The 13,765-nt window shown below is 32.9% G+C and overlaps 6 protein-coding genes and 1 long non-coding RNA gene across 9 annotated transcripts; 4 read left to right on the forward strand and 3 right to left on the reverse strand.

Annotated features, from left to right (window-relative positions):
• Positions 1-14: 14 nt before the first annotated feature.
• LOC139086454 (spermine oxidase-like) lies at positions 15-2,341 on the reverse strand. Of its 2 annotated transcripts, none has more exons than XM_070634916.1 (3): positions 2,209-2,341; positions 1,229-1,873; positions 15-1,135 (listed from the first exon to the last, which is right to left on the reverse strand). In XM_070634916.1, the coding sequence occupies exons 1-3, from the start codon at positions 2,275-2,277 to the stop codon at positions 332-334; spliced, it is 1,518 nt and encodes a 505-aa protein (XP_070491017.1). In that variant the 5' UTR covers positions 2,278-2,341; the 3' UTR covers positions 15-331. The 2 variants fall into 2 exon arrangements, with proteins under 2 accessions (XP_070491017.1, XP_070491016.1); XM_070634915.1 differs by having other exon boundaries at positions 2,158-2,279.
• Positions 2,342-2,568: 227 nt separating this feature from the next.
• Positions 2,569-4,081, forward strand: Uba4 (Ubiquitin-like activating enzyme 4). Its single transcript, XM_070634669.1, has 3 exons — positions 2,569-2,737; positions 2,798-2,836; positions 2,899-4,081. The coding sequence occupies exons 1-3, from the start codon at positions 2,611-2,613 to the stop codon at positions 3,900-3,902; spliced, it is 1,170 nt and encodes a 389-aa protein (XP_070490770.1). The 5' UTR covers positions 2,569-2,610; the 3' UTR covers positions 3,903-4,081.
• Positions 4,082-4,355: 274 nt separating this feature from the next.
• Positions 4,356-5,276, forward strand: koko (cyclin Q). Its single transcript, XM_070634670.1, has 2 exons — positions 4,356-4,557; positions 4,614-5,276. The coding sequence occupies exons 1-2, from the start codon at positions 4,419-4,421 to the stop codon at positions 5,243-5,245; spliced, it is 771 nt and encodes a 256-aa protein (XP_070490771.1). The 5' UTR covers positions 4,356-4,418; the 3' UTR covers positions 5,246-5,276.
• AlaRS-m (alanine--tRNA ligase, mitochondrial) lies at positions 4,923-8,667 on the reverse strand. Of its 2 annotated transcripts, none has more exons than XM_070634668.1 (4): positions 8,410-8,667; positions 7,551-8,350; positions 5,510-7,474; positions 4,923-5,448 (listed from the first exon to the last, which is right to left on the reverse strand). In XM_070634668.1, the coding sequence occupies exons 1-3, from the start codon at positions 8,620-8,622 to the stop codon at positions 5,524-5,526; spliced, it is 2,964 nt and encodes a 987-aa protein (XP_070490769.1). In that variant the 5' UTR covers positions 8,623-8,667; the 3' UTR covers positions 4,923-5,448; positions 5,510-5,523. The 2 variants fall into 2 exon arrangements, with proteins under 2 accessions (XP_070490769.1, XP_070490768.1); XM_070634667.1 differs by having other exon boundaries at positions 5,503-7,474.
• Positions 8,668-9,647: 980 nt separating this feature from the next.
• Positions 9,648-13,096, reverse strand: LOC139086418 (uncharacterized). The gene is made up of 4 exons (XR_011544009.1): positions 12,796-13,096; positions 11,662-12,586; positions 11,073-11,579; positions 9,648-10,993 (listed from the first exon to the last, which is right to left on the reverse strand). It is a non-coding gene; the product is annotated as an uncharacterized lncRNA (long non-coding RNA).
• LOC139086416 (UDP-glycosyltransferase UGT5-like) lies at positions 9,841-11,654 on the forward strand. Its single transcript, XM_070634868.1, has 4 exons — positions 9,841-10,098; positions 10,161-10,345; positions 10,409-10,491; positions 10,558-11,654. Exons 1-4 carry the CDS (start codon positions 9,855-9,857, stop codon positions 11,603-11,605), a joined length of 1,560 nt encoding a protein of 519 aa, XP_070490969.1. The 5' UTR covers positions 9,841-9,854; the 3' UTR covers positions 11,606-11,654.
• On the forward strand, positions 11,908-13,743 carry LOC139086417 (UDP-glycosyltransferase UGT5-like). The gene is made up of 4 exons (XM_070634870.1): positions 11,908-12,163; positions 12,225-12,409; positions 12,511-12,593; positions 12,654-13,743. The coding sequence occupies exons 1-4, from the start codon at positions 11,920-11,922 to the stop codon at positions 13,687-13,689; spliced, it is 1,548 nt and encodes a 515-aa protein (XP_070490971.1). The 5' UTR covers positions 11,908-11,919; the 3' UTR covers positions 13,690-13,743.
• The last annotated feature ends 22 nt before the right edge of the window (positions 13,744-13,765 follow it).

Here is a 13,765-nt window from a genome sequence, read left to right on the forward strand (position 1 = left end):
ACTGCAATCAAAAGTTTCAGTTTCACAGGCTTTTATAGTTTTTTAATAGGGCTTTTTTTTTATTACTTTACATCGGATTACAAAGTTGCAGCGGTAATAAAATTATTAGATGCATTTTCGTTCGCATCCTTATAATATGAATAAAGACAGCGTGCCATCGATAAAATAAATTACTTTTATAATCCAATCTTATATTATAATTCAAATTTAGAAGATTAATTCGAGGTTACATCCTAACTTTGTTGCAACCAGCACATTGAAACGTTAGTTTGGAACTATTAGTAATAAAAATTTACACCTGTAATTTTGTCATTTTATAGCTTTCACTAAACTAATCATAAAAGTCAACAATTTCATCAGCAGCTCTAAATCCACTTCTAACTGCACCATGCGCCATACTTGGATATCTGTCATCTGTAGCTTCACCAGCAAATAGCAAAATTGGAGCCTCATCTACATTTTTAATTGATTCTGCAATGTCTTTAGGTCTAACATTAGCCTTGTCTGCATCAATTGAGCCATAAGAGTAAGCACCCAAAAAGTTCTCATTTGTCAACCATTTAGTCCTTATCATACTTTTTGGCTTTGGAAGTGTCTTTGCTAAAGACTTTTCAAGTAGCCACATGCAGTCATCGATAATTTTACTATCACTAGATGTTTCAAACTCATTCAAATTACTTCCACCAAGAAAGACTTCAAGTAGATTTGGAAACTGATCTACGATATAAATACCTGTGATATTTGTCATCCATTCACGATTGGTAGCTATCGCTTCTTTTATATCACTGTCTAACCACAAAAATTCATATGCTAAGAATGGCTTTCCTTGTTCCTTCCAAAATGGCTGATCAAATTCCAAAAAAACTTTTCCTACAGTTCCAAATCCATAATTTTTAATTGCCAATATTTTTTGGTCTGGCAATGCAGGTGTGAATAAGCTTTCATGATATTTCTTCAAAACACCTAGACTTGGAGTGAAAATGACGTGTTTAGCTGAATATGTTGATCCATCAGAGCAAGTTACTGCAACATTGCTGGTTTCATCTTTTGGATTGTACTTGATATTTGTTACTTTCTTGTTCAATTGGACTTTACTTTCAATGTTTAGATATTGTGCGGGATTTGGCGCCTTTTTCTGGGAAAGAAATATTAAAGGTTAAAAGTTGATGATTGTCTTAATTATAAGCCGTTATTAAGCAGCGACTCTAAGATAAAATGCAATGCTTACCGTCAAGAAGTCAAAAAACGTCTTATATCCCTTCTTCTTCCATGTTAAATATTGATTCCCTGAAGCTTTTCCTTCTTCAGAATTTATCTTAGCAGACACATCAAACCATGAGTTTGTTGCCATATAGCCATTATAGTTTCTCTGTATATTATCCTTCATTAACTCGATGACTTTAGGTTCAATATTCTTAAGCTTTGAGCTTTTTAAAGCTTTTTCAAACTTCTTATTAAATATATCACCAATAGATCCTTGTGGATCATCTAGGTCATCAATATCATCGAGTATCTTATAAGCAACATCAACAATTTTTCTTATGTCCTTTTGTTCAGGTTTAGTTCCATTTGTTAACAAAAATGTCGAATACAATTCCTCAAAAGGTGTCGTACCAAAATTAAACATGTTCCTAGTCATTTCATAAATGATGTTATTCTTCTGCCCATGAACCCATTGTGCACCTAAATCTATGATTCCATCACTGAAAGGTACTGAGTTGATTCTTCCGCCAATTCTGTTTTCTGCTTCTAGGATAACTATGTTAGTGATGTCATTGTCCATCAATCTCCTTGCAGCTGCGAATCCACTTAAACCCGAACCAATTATGATGATTGGACCGTCCATGTTTAATGCTGATGATAGATGGAGAAACTGTGAATAGGAAATGTAAATGATTAGAGATTTAATGGATGATTAAATGCCTCATTTGGAAGCTATCAAATCAAACATCCAGTTAACAAATAAATCCACAAAGCTATAATTATGGACAGACAGCAACACCATATTAATTACGATATAATTGACATAATCACTTAAAAAATCAATAGTTTGACCTTGACTGGCTTATGTATTTATTTTTGGAAATAAATCAATTATTTAATTGAATTTCTGGATGTTCCCAAATTTCTAAGGTCTAAAAACAAGCAATTAATTACACAAAGTACAAATGCTAAGCCACACCACATTATGAATCTTTTAGTTCTCACCAAACCGCGACAAACTTTAAAATGATTTAAAAATAAGCCAAAAACTTCCTTATATTGAGTTATACCCATACACTGGCTATTTCGTTTATTTATTTTGGTAATGACATCGAAAAATTATCTACCACAGACATAGATAATGATTATTGTTAAGCTCAACTCAAAAGTCTATGCTTTGATTTTGTTTACAAAAAACTCATCATTTTTTATAGCTAATAACTTTTATTGACTCATAAACCGGCATTTTATCATCACGTGCTTAACAACGGAACCAGAATTACAATCATATAAGGTCAGTAAACTAATTTTGAGTCATCGCATGTGAGAAACGGTCAAAATTTAAATGCAGGGGTAGGAAATGTATGTAAATAGTTGCATGTGACACACAAAATACCAAAACAAATCATGAGTCAGTTAACAAAAGAGCAAATTAAGCGATATAATCGGCAAGTTATAGTTCCGAGCATCGGCGTTAAAGGGCAAGTGAAGTTAATTGAAGCTAAAGTAGTTATTGTTGGTGCTGGCGGCTTAGGTAAGTTATTTAATACTTTTAAATTGATAAAATCAACTAACAATGAATTTTTCATCTAAGGATGCCCGGTTTCAAGCAATCTTACTGGATCTGGAGTTGGTAAGTGTCTAAAGCATATAATAAATGCATCATTGATTGATATCCTTCTCAAAAAACCACAGGAACAATCGGACTCGTTGATTATGATGAAGTTGAGGAATCAAATCTCCACAGACAACTGTTGCACTATGAAAGTGATGTACTAAAGAATTCAAAAGTTGATTCGGCAATTAATAAGCTACAGCAAATGAACTCATCGATCAAATTCATCCGTCATAATGTCCTAATTAATTCATCAAATGCAATGGATATCCTTAAAGACTATGACATTGTCGTAGATTGCACAGACAATGTTGCAACTCGATACTTACTGAATGATGCTTGTGTATTACTTAAGAAACCACTTGTATCAGGCTCAGCACTTCAATTGGAAGGTCAATTAACAGTTTATAACTACCAAGACGGTCCATGCTATCGATGTATATTCTCAAAACCTCCTCCACCAGAAACAGTTCAAAATTGTGGCGATAGTGGTGTTATTGGTGCTGTAACTGGTGTTATTGGATCTCTGCAAGCAATGGAAGTTGTTAAAATTATTATGAATCATGAGAATGTAATGTCTGGAAAGTTGATACTGTATGATGCAGCTATGTGTAGTTTTAGAAACATTAAACTGAGATCCAGAAGGAAGGATTGTGAAGTTTGTGGTGATAATCCAACAATTACTAAATTGATTGATTATGAACAGTTCTGTGGAATGTGCGCAATGGATAAGAGTCCAAATCTGAAGATTTTATCTGAAAATGAAAGAATATCAGTGATTGATTACAAGAATATCACAAATGATCACCTGTTAATTGATGTTAGAGCTGTAAATGAGTTTGAAATGTGTCAATTGAAGAATTCCACGAATATTCCAATTAAGGATCTTCTTGCTGGGAAGTTAAATGATGAATTATTGAATGAAATGAGACAAACAGACGTGTTTGTGTTGTGTAGACGAGGAAATGATTCACAACTTGCTGTAAAGTATCTTGCTGACAAGTACAGCATCAAAGCAAAGGATCTAATTGGTGGATTATATAAATGGAATGAGGAAATTGATAATAATTTCCCTCTTTATTAAATAATTAATGTAATTAACAAATAAATTTAATTCTAAATATTCGCAGCTGTTAGATCGGCACGTAGTTCATTGATTACGTTGATATTTAGAAGAAGTCGTTGCTTCATTGCTGTAATAAAGGTATTTTTGTAATAAATTGCTAATTAAGTGAATTAATTCTTACATTTTAGTCGTTCAAATTCACTGTAAATTTTCTTTTGCCACAATGATCTTTCTTCCAGCACATCCAGGATGTTTTCTTGCTCCCCATTTTCTGAATCCATCGACTCTGTATCTGATGAGTACGAATCTTGCGATTCACTTCTGTATTCAAGCTGTTCAATATCTTCTTGACTCATTTTTCTTAACAATTTTAATTTTCTGAAGAATTCTGGTTTTTGCAATGCTTGCTAAATTGGATTCAACGAAAATTTTAAATTTGAACCGTTGAGTACTAAAAATTTTCAAACTTTTTTAGAACGTCGGAATAAAAGCGGATTTTTGGGGTAGAAAATAGTAAACAAAAAATAAGTAAAAATGAATAATTATAATAACTTTAATGTAGCAGTTCAGCAAGCATTGCCTATCAATAAAACAAACTACTACAGACTGCTAGAAAAGAATTCAGCATTTGGATCTGTCAAATTTATACTAGAATGCTGTCAAAAATTAGAATGTAAGTAAAATTTTACCGACTACAAAATCCAGTGAATGAAATTAAATAATTTACAGTAAAACCATCAACATTCGCTCATGCAGCATCAATATTTCATCGAGTTTATGATAATCTAGGACGTGTAGATTATGATAAATTTGCGATAGCAACAGCATCAATATTTCTGGCATCGAAAGTCAATGAAGATCCGATTCGGCTTAAAGATCTCATTAATGTCTCGCAAGTGACTCTCAACAGACAGGATACCTTAAATGAGATGACAAATAATTCATGGATTCTTTCAATTCGTGATACAATCGTTCAATGTGAAATGTTCATCATGCGTGTGCTGAACTTCTCACCATTCACACAACTTCCACATCCGTTCCTGCTGAACTATATTAATACACTTGAGAATTGGCTACCTAAAGAATGGCTGTCTATTACACCGTTATCAAAATGTGCAATGTCATTGCTTCAGGATTTTTATTATAGTTCCAGTGCAATCAGATACAGCGCAGAGCAAGTAGCAACAGCAGTTTTAGTCCTAACATTTCAAATCTACGGCATTAAAATTCCATTAATTGATGACTTTGACAACTGGTATAAACTCTTTAGTCCAGACATGAAGGTAGAGCTGGTTTGGGAAATAATTGAAGAAATTTTAAAAGTTTTTGAAGTTGAAGAAAGTTTAAAGGATTTTTTGTAATGCTCAATAAATTATTGTATGTCAATTGTGATATTTCTGTATATTAGTCCAGTTTGCCAGGAATTTGTCGCCGTAGAAGAATTCACTTAACTAAGCACCACTGTCTAAGCACAACTTCTCCAAGTCACACAATGGGATGCATTGGCTTTAAGTACCTCTTACGGATTACAGGATCTTACTTCATATAGGATATGCTGCAAATGCTGAAAAATACAGACAAGTGGTATCTTAGCTATTTACAAATTATTATTTATTACTGTCTACTTATGACTAAGTTCCTAACAGTTTTCTGAGGCAAATTTCTCAGCACTTTTGGTAGCTGTTTGCAGCATACTATCAAATAAGTCAGCCTTAACTTTACGTCCTTTCATGAAACAAACTTCAAGTTTGTTCTGTCCTTTTGGAGGTTCAACCTTTGATTTCAAATTGTCAGCAAAACTTTTAAGCCACTTTTCAGCATCAAATTTCTCATTTATCAACTGTTGTGGGACACAGCAACGAGCTTTAACTTCATCATCAACATATGACACTATTATGACAGGCTTTTGATCATCTATTAATCTTGTTGCTTTTTGTAGCGAGACATTCTTCATAAGTTCTGAACATGTAAGGAAGTGGACGATAAATTTTGAGTCTTTATTCTTGTCACTAACTGCTTTCATTTCAATGTCAAGTAATTCGCTTACAGCACTTCTGCTTTCATTCTTAATTTGATCTTTTATAGCTTCAATAAGTTTAAGGCATTCGAGTTTCTTAAGGTACGAAATTTCCATGCTCATTAATTCCGTTGAAATTCGTCTTACATTGCTTAATGTCTCATTAAAATTGTCTAAGCTTGCAACTTCCTTTAATTTATTAAGTTCATCTATGACTTCATCTCCTTTTTGAATTGCTCTTCGTGCTGCATTTGCAGTCAGTCCAGTGAATAGATAACTAGTTCTTCCAGTTGACTTGACACTTGAAAATGTGAAATCTTCAATTTGGTTCGTGTTATGGACATGACTTCCGCAACAAAGTTCTGTTGACAGATCACCAAAGCTTATGATCCTTAAATTATCATCAGGATAAATCTCACCAGGAACCATAACAATCTTATCTAACTGCTTTTGAAGTTGCTGAGAATTTACAATTTCAATTTTCCGGTCAAGACTTTCATTCCTGATAACCTTCTGAACTGCTTCCTCAATATTACGAACATCTATTTCACTTAGTTTAGGTCCAATCATTGCCAATTCAATTTTCAACTGATTGCTTGTAACTAGACTGGATTTTTGATATATGGGAAGCTTCTTGAGTTGCCTAATGACTGCATTAATGATATGAGTAGCTGAATGATTTCGAGTGCATGCTGTCCTCTTAGTGTCATCAATTTTCAATTCAACTGAATCTCCAACAGTAATCACTTCCTTTGAATCGTGATGAATGCTATGAAAAACTCTTTCTTTTTGAGAAGTAACGGAATTAACTCTGTTCTGTTGTCCATTCTTAATCAGATATCCAGAATCAGATTCCTGCCCACCAGATTCATAATAAAATGGACTAGATTCAGTTACGACTCGAATTGACGAAGTTTTTGCATCTACTGAACTGTCAATCTGAGAGCCATTGCCATCAAATAATGCTAAAATCTTAGTTTGTACTGGTTTTGTACAGAACAAATGCTTGGAGGTGTCATAACTGTATTCATACTTTAGGTCATTCTGTGTTGATAATATTAAGTCATTCAATGTTATTGCCTTTTCACCGTCAACACTTTCCAATAATTTATTCTTCATCTGTTCCATGTGATCTTCATATCCATCAATATCGACTGTCATATTCTCAGTTTCTGCCAACTTTTCTATCAAGTCTATATCCAGTCCATACGTTGAATGCAATTTAAATGCCATTTCACCTGAAATTTCCTTTTTGTTTGATTTTTTATACTTATTGAAGTCCTGATAAGCAGGTACGAATCCTGGATACTCAAAAAGATCTAAATCATTCAGCTTTGGATTTTGATTGATGATTTCTTTAATTCCTTTGGACAATGAGTCTTTTAGTGACTGGAAATACTCTTCTTCATATTTTAAAATTTCTAAAGAATTAAATAGCTTTTGATGCAGTTCTGGAAATGTATCTCCTAATATATTAGCAACAACTGGAACTGTCTCAATCATTAAATTCTGATGACCAAAATGTTTGACTGAAATGTTGATGCACTTTCTTAAAATTCTACGGAGTTTTTGGCTGTAAAATATAGAAGATATTTCATAAATTAGTAAATTTAATTAAATTAGTCTATAAAGCGATCAAGATGACTTACTTTTGCTCAGGAAACATACCATCAGCCAAACATACAGCAATCATTCGACTATGATCAGCTAAAATCCTATACGAAGTGTCACGTTTAAAGTCATCGCCACTAAATGATCCAGTGTACGGTGCAGAATGTGTAATTTTTTCAATTTTCTTAAATAGTGGCATAAAGAGATCTGAATCGTAATTGCTGGATTTTCCCTGAAGAAATGCAACAAGCCTCTCAAATCCCATGCCTGTATCGATGAACTTTTCTTGAAGATTCTCAATTTTTCCATCATTTCGTCTATAATTTTGTATAAAAACTATGTTCCAAATCTCTGTCAAGTCACTTTTATCCATGTTAACATCATATCCTCTATTTACTGAGTCAAAAGTAGGTAGATGATCAATGTGAATCTCTGTGCACGGCCCACAAGGACCACTTTTTCCCATTTCCCAAAAATTATCCTTCATTCCAAATCCAATAATTCGATCCTTCTTAACGCCTATATTAAGCCAAATGTCTCGACATTCTAGATCAGGATCAAGATTGTTTTCAGCATCACCACTAAAGTAAGTAACATACAGTCTGTCTGGAGATATTTTATAAACTTCCGTTAGAAGTTTATATGCCATTTCACATGCTTCTTTTTTGAAATAGTCTCCGAATGACCAATTCCCCAACATTTCAAAGAATGTATGATGATAGCTGTCACTTCCTACAATCGATAAATCGTTATGCTTTCCACCAACTCTTATGCATTTTTGGGTATTTGCAACTTTTGGGTACGCTGGCTTTTGATATCCAAGGAAGATGTTCTTAAACTGAAAGAGAATTAATAATTAATTAAATGATGCAATAATATTGAAATGGCCAGACTTACTTGATTCATCCCTGAATTCGTAAAAGATAATGTTTTGTCACAGAAAGGAATAACCGACGAACTTTTAACAAATTCATGTTGATTATCCTTAATGAAAAAGTCTAAAAACTGTTGTCGAATGACATTTGATGAATTATGCTTTGTTGAATAATTCCTATTTAATAGAATCTTAAATCCTTTCCTATTTTTCAATAAATTCCTATTTAAATACATTTTAAAATTTATTAAACAAATGTAAACATTAGAAGGTTCAAAAAAGTTCAAAATGTGAGTGAGAGAAATAAAGTTCAAAAATTCAAAAATTAACTGAATTTCATTAAATTACCCTGAATTTACGTTATAAGCCACTACCCGTTACTAAGCCACTGGCTTAGTAAAGAAATTTGACTGTGGAAAAATTTTGTATCCGTTAATAAGCCACTACCATAAAGTCATTAATTAAACTAGATAAAATAAATTTTCCGATTTTAAATGACATATTCGGATATAAACAATCAGTAAGGACTAGAAAAAGTTAATAATTTTTAAGATTTCTATGAAAATTTTCGTTTTTGCTTCATTTGTTTACATTTTTTACTAAGCCATTACTCGTTATTAAGCCTTTTTTCACGATTTTGAAAACTTTTTTCTTCCCATAAGCCACTGGCTTATAACGTAAATTCAGGGTATCAATTTTACCAGCAATATACCTTGAAATTTGTATTTAAAATATTAAGAAAAGCAACTTTAGGCTTGCGAAATTGACTCAAAGCATTTAATTAAGACTGGGCAAATATGAGACTGGATAAATTAAAAAAATAAAATGATCAAGGCATAAAACAGAAGTATAAAGACACGGCGTGAATATTTTCAAGAAACAAGATCCACTTCACACTATCGTTGATAAAATAATTATAGTGTTGTGTCTCCACGCGAATTTGAGAGAATAACAAAACAAACGCATTTTTGAAAAATATACACATGCTGAAATTTTTGTTTCTCAAATGTCGGAGAGTCTGTTCCAGCATCAATCTGATAAAGAGATCTGTGCTATCATCATTTGATTGATAAGCTCCAATAACCATAAAGTTTAAAGTTAACGGTTTTCTGAGATTCAAAACTTCTTGAAATTTTTGAAGTTCAAATATTTCGTTAAGTATTTGAACTTTAAAACGCTTCAATTTCAGAAAGTCGTTAAATTTTTTAATTTTTTGAAAATTCTTAAAATTTTTGAATGTCAACATGTCGTTATCGTTTAAATTGAAATGACTTCGTTTAAATTGAAATTGAAATGACTACCGAATTCCTCAGCTTAAGTGCGCTTAATTGCTCACCACGCAAACTTGTCCAATCGATCAAGCTTTATCTTTTTCTCATTTTATCATTATGGTTAAAAATAATATGAGCATAAAATAGCAAGATTGAGTATATTCTCACTTTAGTTTCTTTCAAATTGTGAAATAGGCATGAAGCTTATAAATATTTTTGCTTTTATTTTGATATTTTTTGTGATCGGCTCAAATTCTTTGAAGATTTTGGGTGTCTTTCCAACTGGAAGCAAATCACATTTTGCAATAGGAAAAGCCATTGTTGATGCTTTGCATGATGCTGGACATGACATTACTGTGATGTCACCATTCCCACAAAAAAAGCCATTGGAAAGGTATCGGGATATTGATTTCACAGAAATCAAAGATAAATACGAAAAAGGTTGTTGCTCGTCTGTAAAAATATGATAATCATGTGGTTTATTAATATTCCTATTCCATTAGAAATGAATATCAATCCCTTTGATTTCGGAAAAATGCCAATTTTTATGATGGTTCCTATGATGTCAACCTTTGGTATGGGTGTTATGGATGATATTCTAAGTTACAGTAGCGTTCAAGAGCTCTTAAAAAGCAAAGAAAAGTTTGATGTCTGCATCGTGGAAATATTTTTCATGGAAACATATATGGTAAGTCATTGGATAGTAATTTAAGTGACTGAATTTTCGTAATGGATTATTAATAATTCACAGGCTTTGGCCGAGCATCATGGCTGTATTCTGATCGGCTTCACAACATTCAATGCAGTTGGTATGATCGATGAAATAACTGGAAAGTGAGTGCAATATTATATCATTATTTTGAAATCAATTAATAGTGACATCTTCCTTATCGTCTACAGTATATCACCAACTTCTTATGTTCCAATGCCATTTTTGGATTACACTGATAAAATGACTTTTATCGAAAGATTGTGGAATACTGTTTATACACAATATGAAAAAATTCTTTTCCATGTGCTCGAAGTTCCGATTCAGTATCGTATTTATAGAAGGCATTTCCCAGACGCCAAAAAGTCTTTTTATGAGATGGTCAAAAGTCCAGCAATTATCTTCCAAAACAGTCATGTCAGCACATCGTCGCCACGTCCATATATGCCAAATGTCATTGAAGTTTGTGGAATTCATGTTAAAGCAGCTAAACCTTTACCTGATGACTTGCAAGAATTCTTAGACTCAGCTGTTGATGGTGCTATTGTATTCTCGATGGGATCGTTCATTCAAAGTAAGAATTTCCCGATTGATAAGAGAAATGCGCTCCTTAATGTCTTCGGAAGACTAAAACAGAAAGTTTTATGGAAATTTGAGGAAGACTTGCCGAATAAACCGAAAAATGTTAAAATTAGTTCTTGGTTACCTCAACGTGATGTCGTAGCTCACAAGAACGTCAAAGTATTTATCACACACGGTGGTCTCTTAGGTACAACAGAAGCTATGTATGAAGGAGTTCCACTGCTGGGTATTCCAATCTTTGGCGATCAAAAGATGAACATGAACAATGCGGTAGCTAAAGGATATGGCTTAGTTGTGAATTTTGATGACATAACTGAGGAGAAAATTGAATCAGCCTTGACGAAATTGCTTAATGATCCAAAGTACTTTGAAACTGCTCAATCATTGTCTAAAATATTCAATGATCGACCTATGACCCCACAAGAATCAGTAGTTTATTGGACAGAATATGCTTACAGACATAAAGGTGCTGAACATTTGAAGAGTGCAGGCAGTGATTTGTATTACTTCCAATTGATATCGCTGGATGTTTACTTTGTGTTGTTTCTTATTTTTGTTGTTAATGCGATGATTGATTTTTATGTAGTAAGATATCTGTACAGAAGATTCTTCCGTAAATCTTCAGACAAACCTTCAAAAAAGCAGAAGAAAAATTAATTAAGGAAATTGTAGCTAAATTGTTCAATAAATAAATTTCATAAAGAAATACTTACCAGAATGTAGTTACAATCATTGGTTTTAACACACGCATTGATATCTTGATTATCAAAAGGTATTAAGTAATTGTTCTTCAACTGATTATCACATCTAAGCAACGTAAATGCGCTTTATCAATCACCACTGGAACATCTTCTCTCTTTATTAACTTGCTCTTCGTCTCTTTTTATCTTCATAATAAGCAAAAATATGAGCGTAAAATAGCGAGATTGAGTATATTCTCACTTTAGTTTATTCCCAATTGTCAAAAAGCCATGAAGCTTACAAATATTTTTGCTTTTATTTTGATATTTTTTGTGATCGGGACAAAGTCTTTAAAGATTTTAGGTGTCTTTCCGACTATAAATAAATCACATTTTGCTATAGGAAAAGGTATTGTCGATGCTTTACATGATGCTGGACATGACATTACTGTGATGTCACCTTTCCCACAAAAGAAGTCGAAAGAAAGGTATCGAGATGTTGAATTTGCAGAAGTAAAAGAAAAGTCCGAAAAAGGTTGTTGCCAATTTGAGAATATTTGATGGTTAAAGTTTAATGACGTTTCTGTTTTCATTAGAAATGAATCTCGATGCCTTTGATTTCGGGAAAATGCCAATTTTCATGATGATTCCATTGATGCCAACCTTTGGTATAAGTGCTATTAACGATGTTCTTAGTTACGAAAGTGTTCAAAAGCTGTTGAAAAGTAAGGAAAAGTTTGATATCTGTATTGTGGAAATATTTTACCTGGAAGCATATATGGTAAGTTAATGGTTGATAAGAATTGTAAACTTTGGTCAAGATCCATTCTGCATTTTCGTAAAGTACACAATTAAGAATGTCACATTGATATTATTTCACAGGCACTAGCCGAACATCATGGCTGCATTTTGATAAGCTACACTACATTCAATGCTGTCGGTATGATCGATGAAATAACTGGAAAGTAAGTTATAGACATTATTTTCAAAATAATTAATCATCATACCTTCCTTATCGTCTACAGCATATCACCTACATCTTATGTTCCAATGCCATTTTTGGATTACACTGATAAGATGACGTTTATCGAAAGATTGTGGAATACTGTTTATACACAATATGAAAAATTCTTTTTCCATGTGCTTGAAGTTCCGATTCATAATTACCTCTATAAAAAGCATTTTCCAGATGCCAAAAAATCTTTTTATGATATGCTTAAAAGTCCGGCTATTATCTTTCAAAACAGTCATGTCAGCACATCGTCACCGCGTCCATATATGCCAAATGTCATTGAAGTTTGCGGAATTCATGTTAAAGCTGCAAAGCCGTTGCCAGATGACTTGCAAGAATTCTTAGATTCAGCTGTTGATGGTGCGATCTTGTTTTCAATGGGATCAATCATTCAAAGCAAGAATTTCCCGATTGAGAAGAGAAATGCGCTCCTTAATGTGTTCGGAAGACTAAAACAGAAAGTTTTGTGGAAATTTGAGGAAGACTTGCCTAATAAACCAAATAATGTTAAAATCAGTTCTTGGTTACCTCAACGCGATGTCATGGCTCATAAGAATATTAAAGTATTCATCACACACGGTGGTCTCCTAGGTACAACAGAAGCTATGTATGAAGGAGTTCCACTTTTGGGCATTCCAATCTTTGGTGATCAAAAGATGAACATGAACAATGCGGTAGCTAAAGGATATGGCTTAGTTGTCAATTTTGATGACATAACTGAGGAGAAAATTGAATCTGCCTTGACGAAATTACTTAATGATCCAAAATACCATGATACAGCTCAATCATTGTCTAAAATTTTCAACGATCGTCCTATGACTCCTCAAGAATCTGTAGTTTATTGGACAGAATATGCTTACAGACACAAAGGTGCTGAACACTTAAAGAGTGCAGGCAGTGATTTGTATTACTTCCAATTGATCTCGCTGGATGTTTACTTTGTGTTGTTCCTTATTTTTGTTGTTAATGCAATGATTGATTATTACGTTGCTAGATATCTTTATAGAAGATGCTTTCGTAAATCTTTAGGAAAACAGAAGAAAAATTAATTAAATAAATTTAGTGAAAATTGTCCAAACATTGTTAAATAAAGTTAATTTTAAAGAGATACTTACTTGATCTTCA

The sequence above is a fragment of the Chironomus tepperi genome, unplaced genomic scaffold (genome assembly GCF_022539635.2).
Source record: "Chironomus tepperi strain 1889 unplaced genomic scaffold, CSIRO-AGI_Ctep_v1 contig_85, whole genome shotgun sequence".
NCBI classification, from domain to species: domain Eukaryota; kingdom Metazoa; phylum Arthropoda; class Insecta; order Diptera; family Chironomidae; genus Chironomus; species Chironomus tepperi.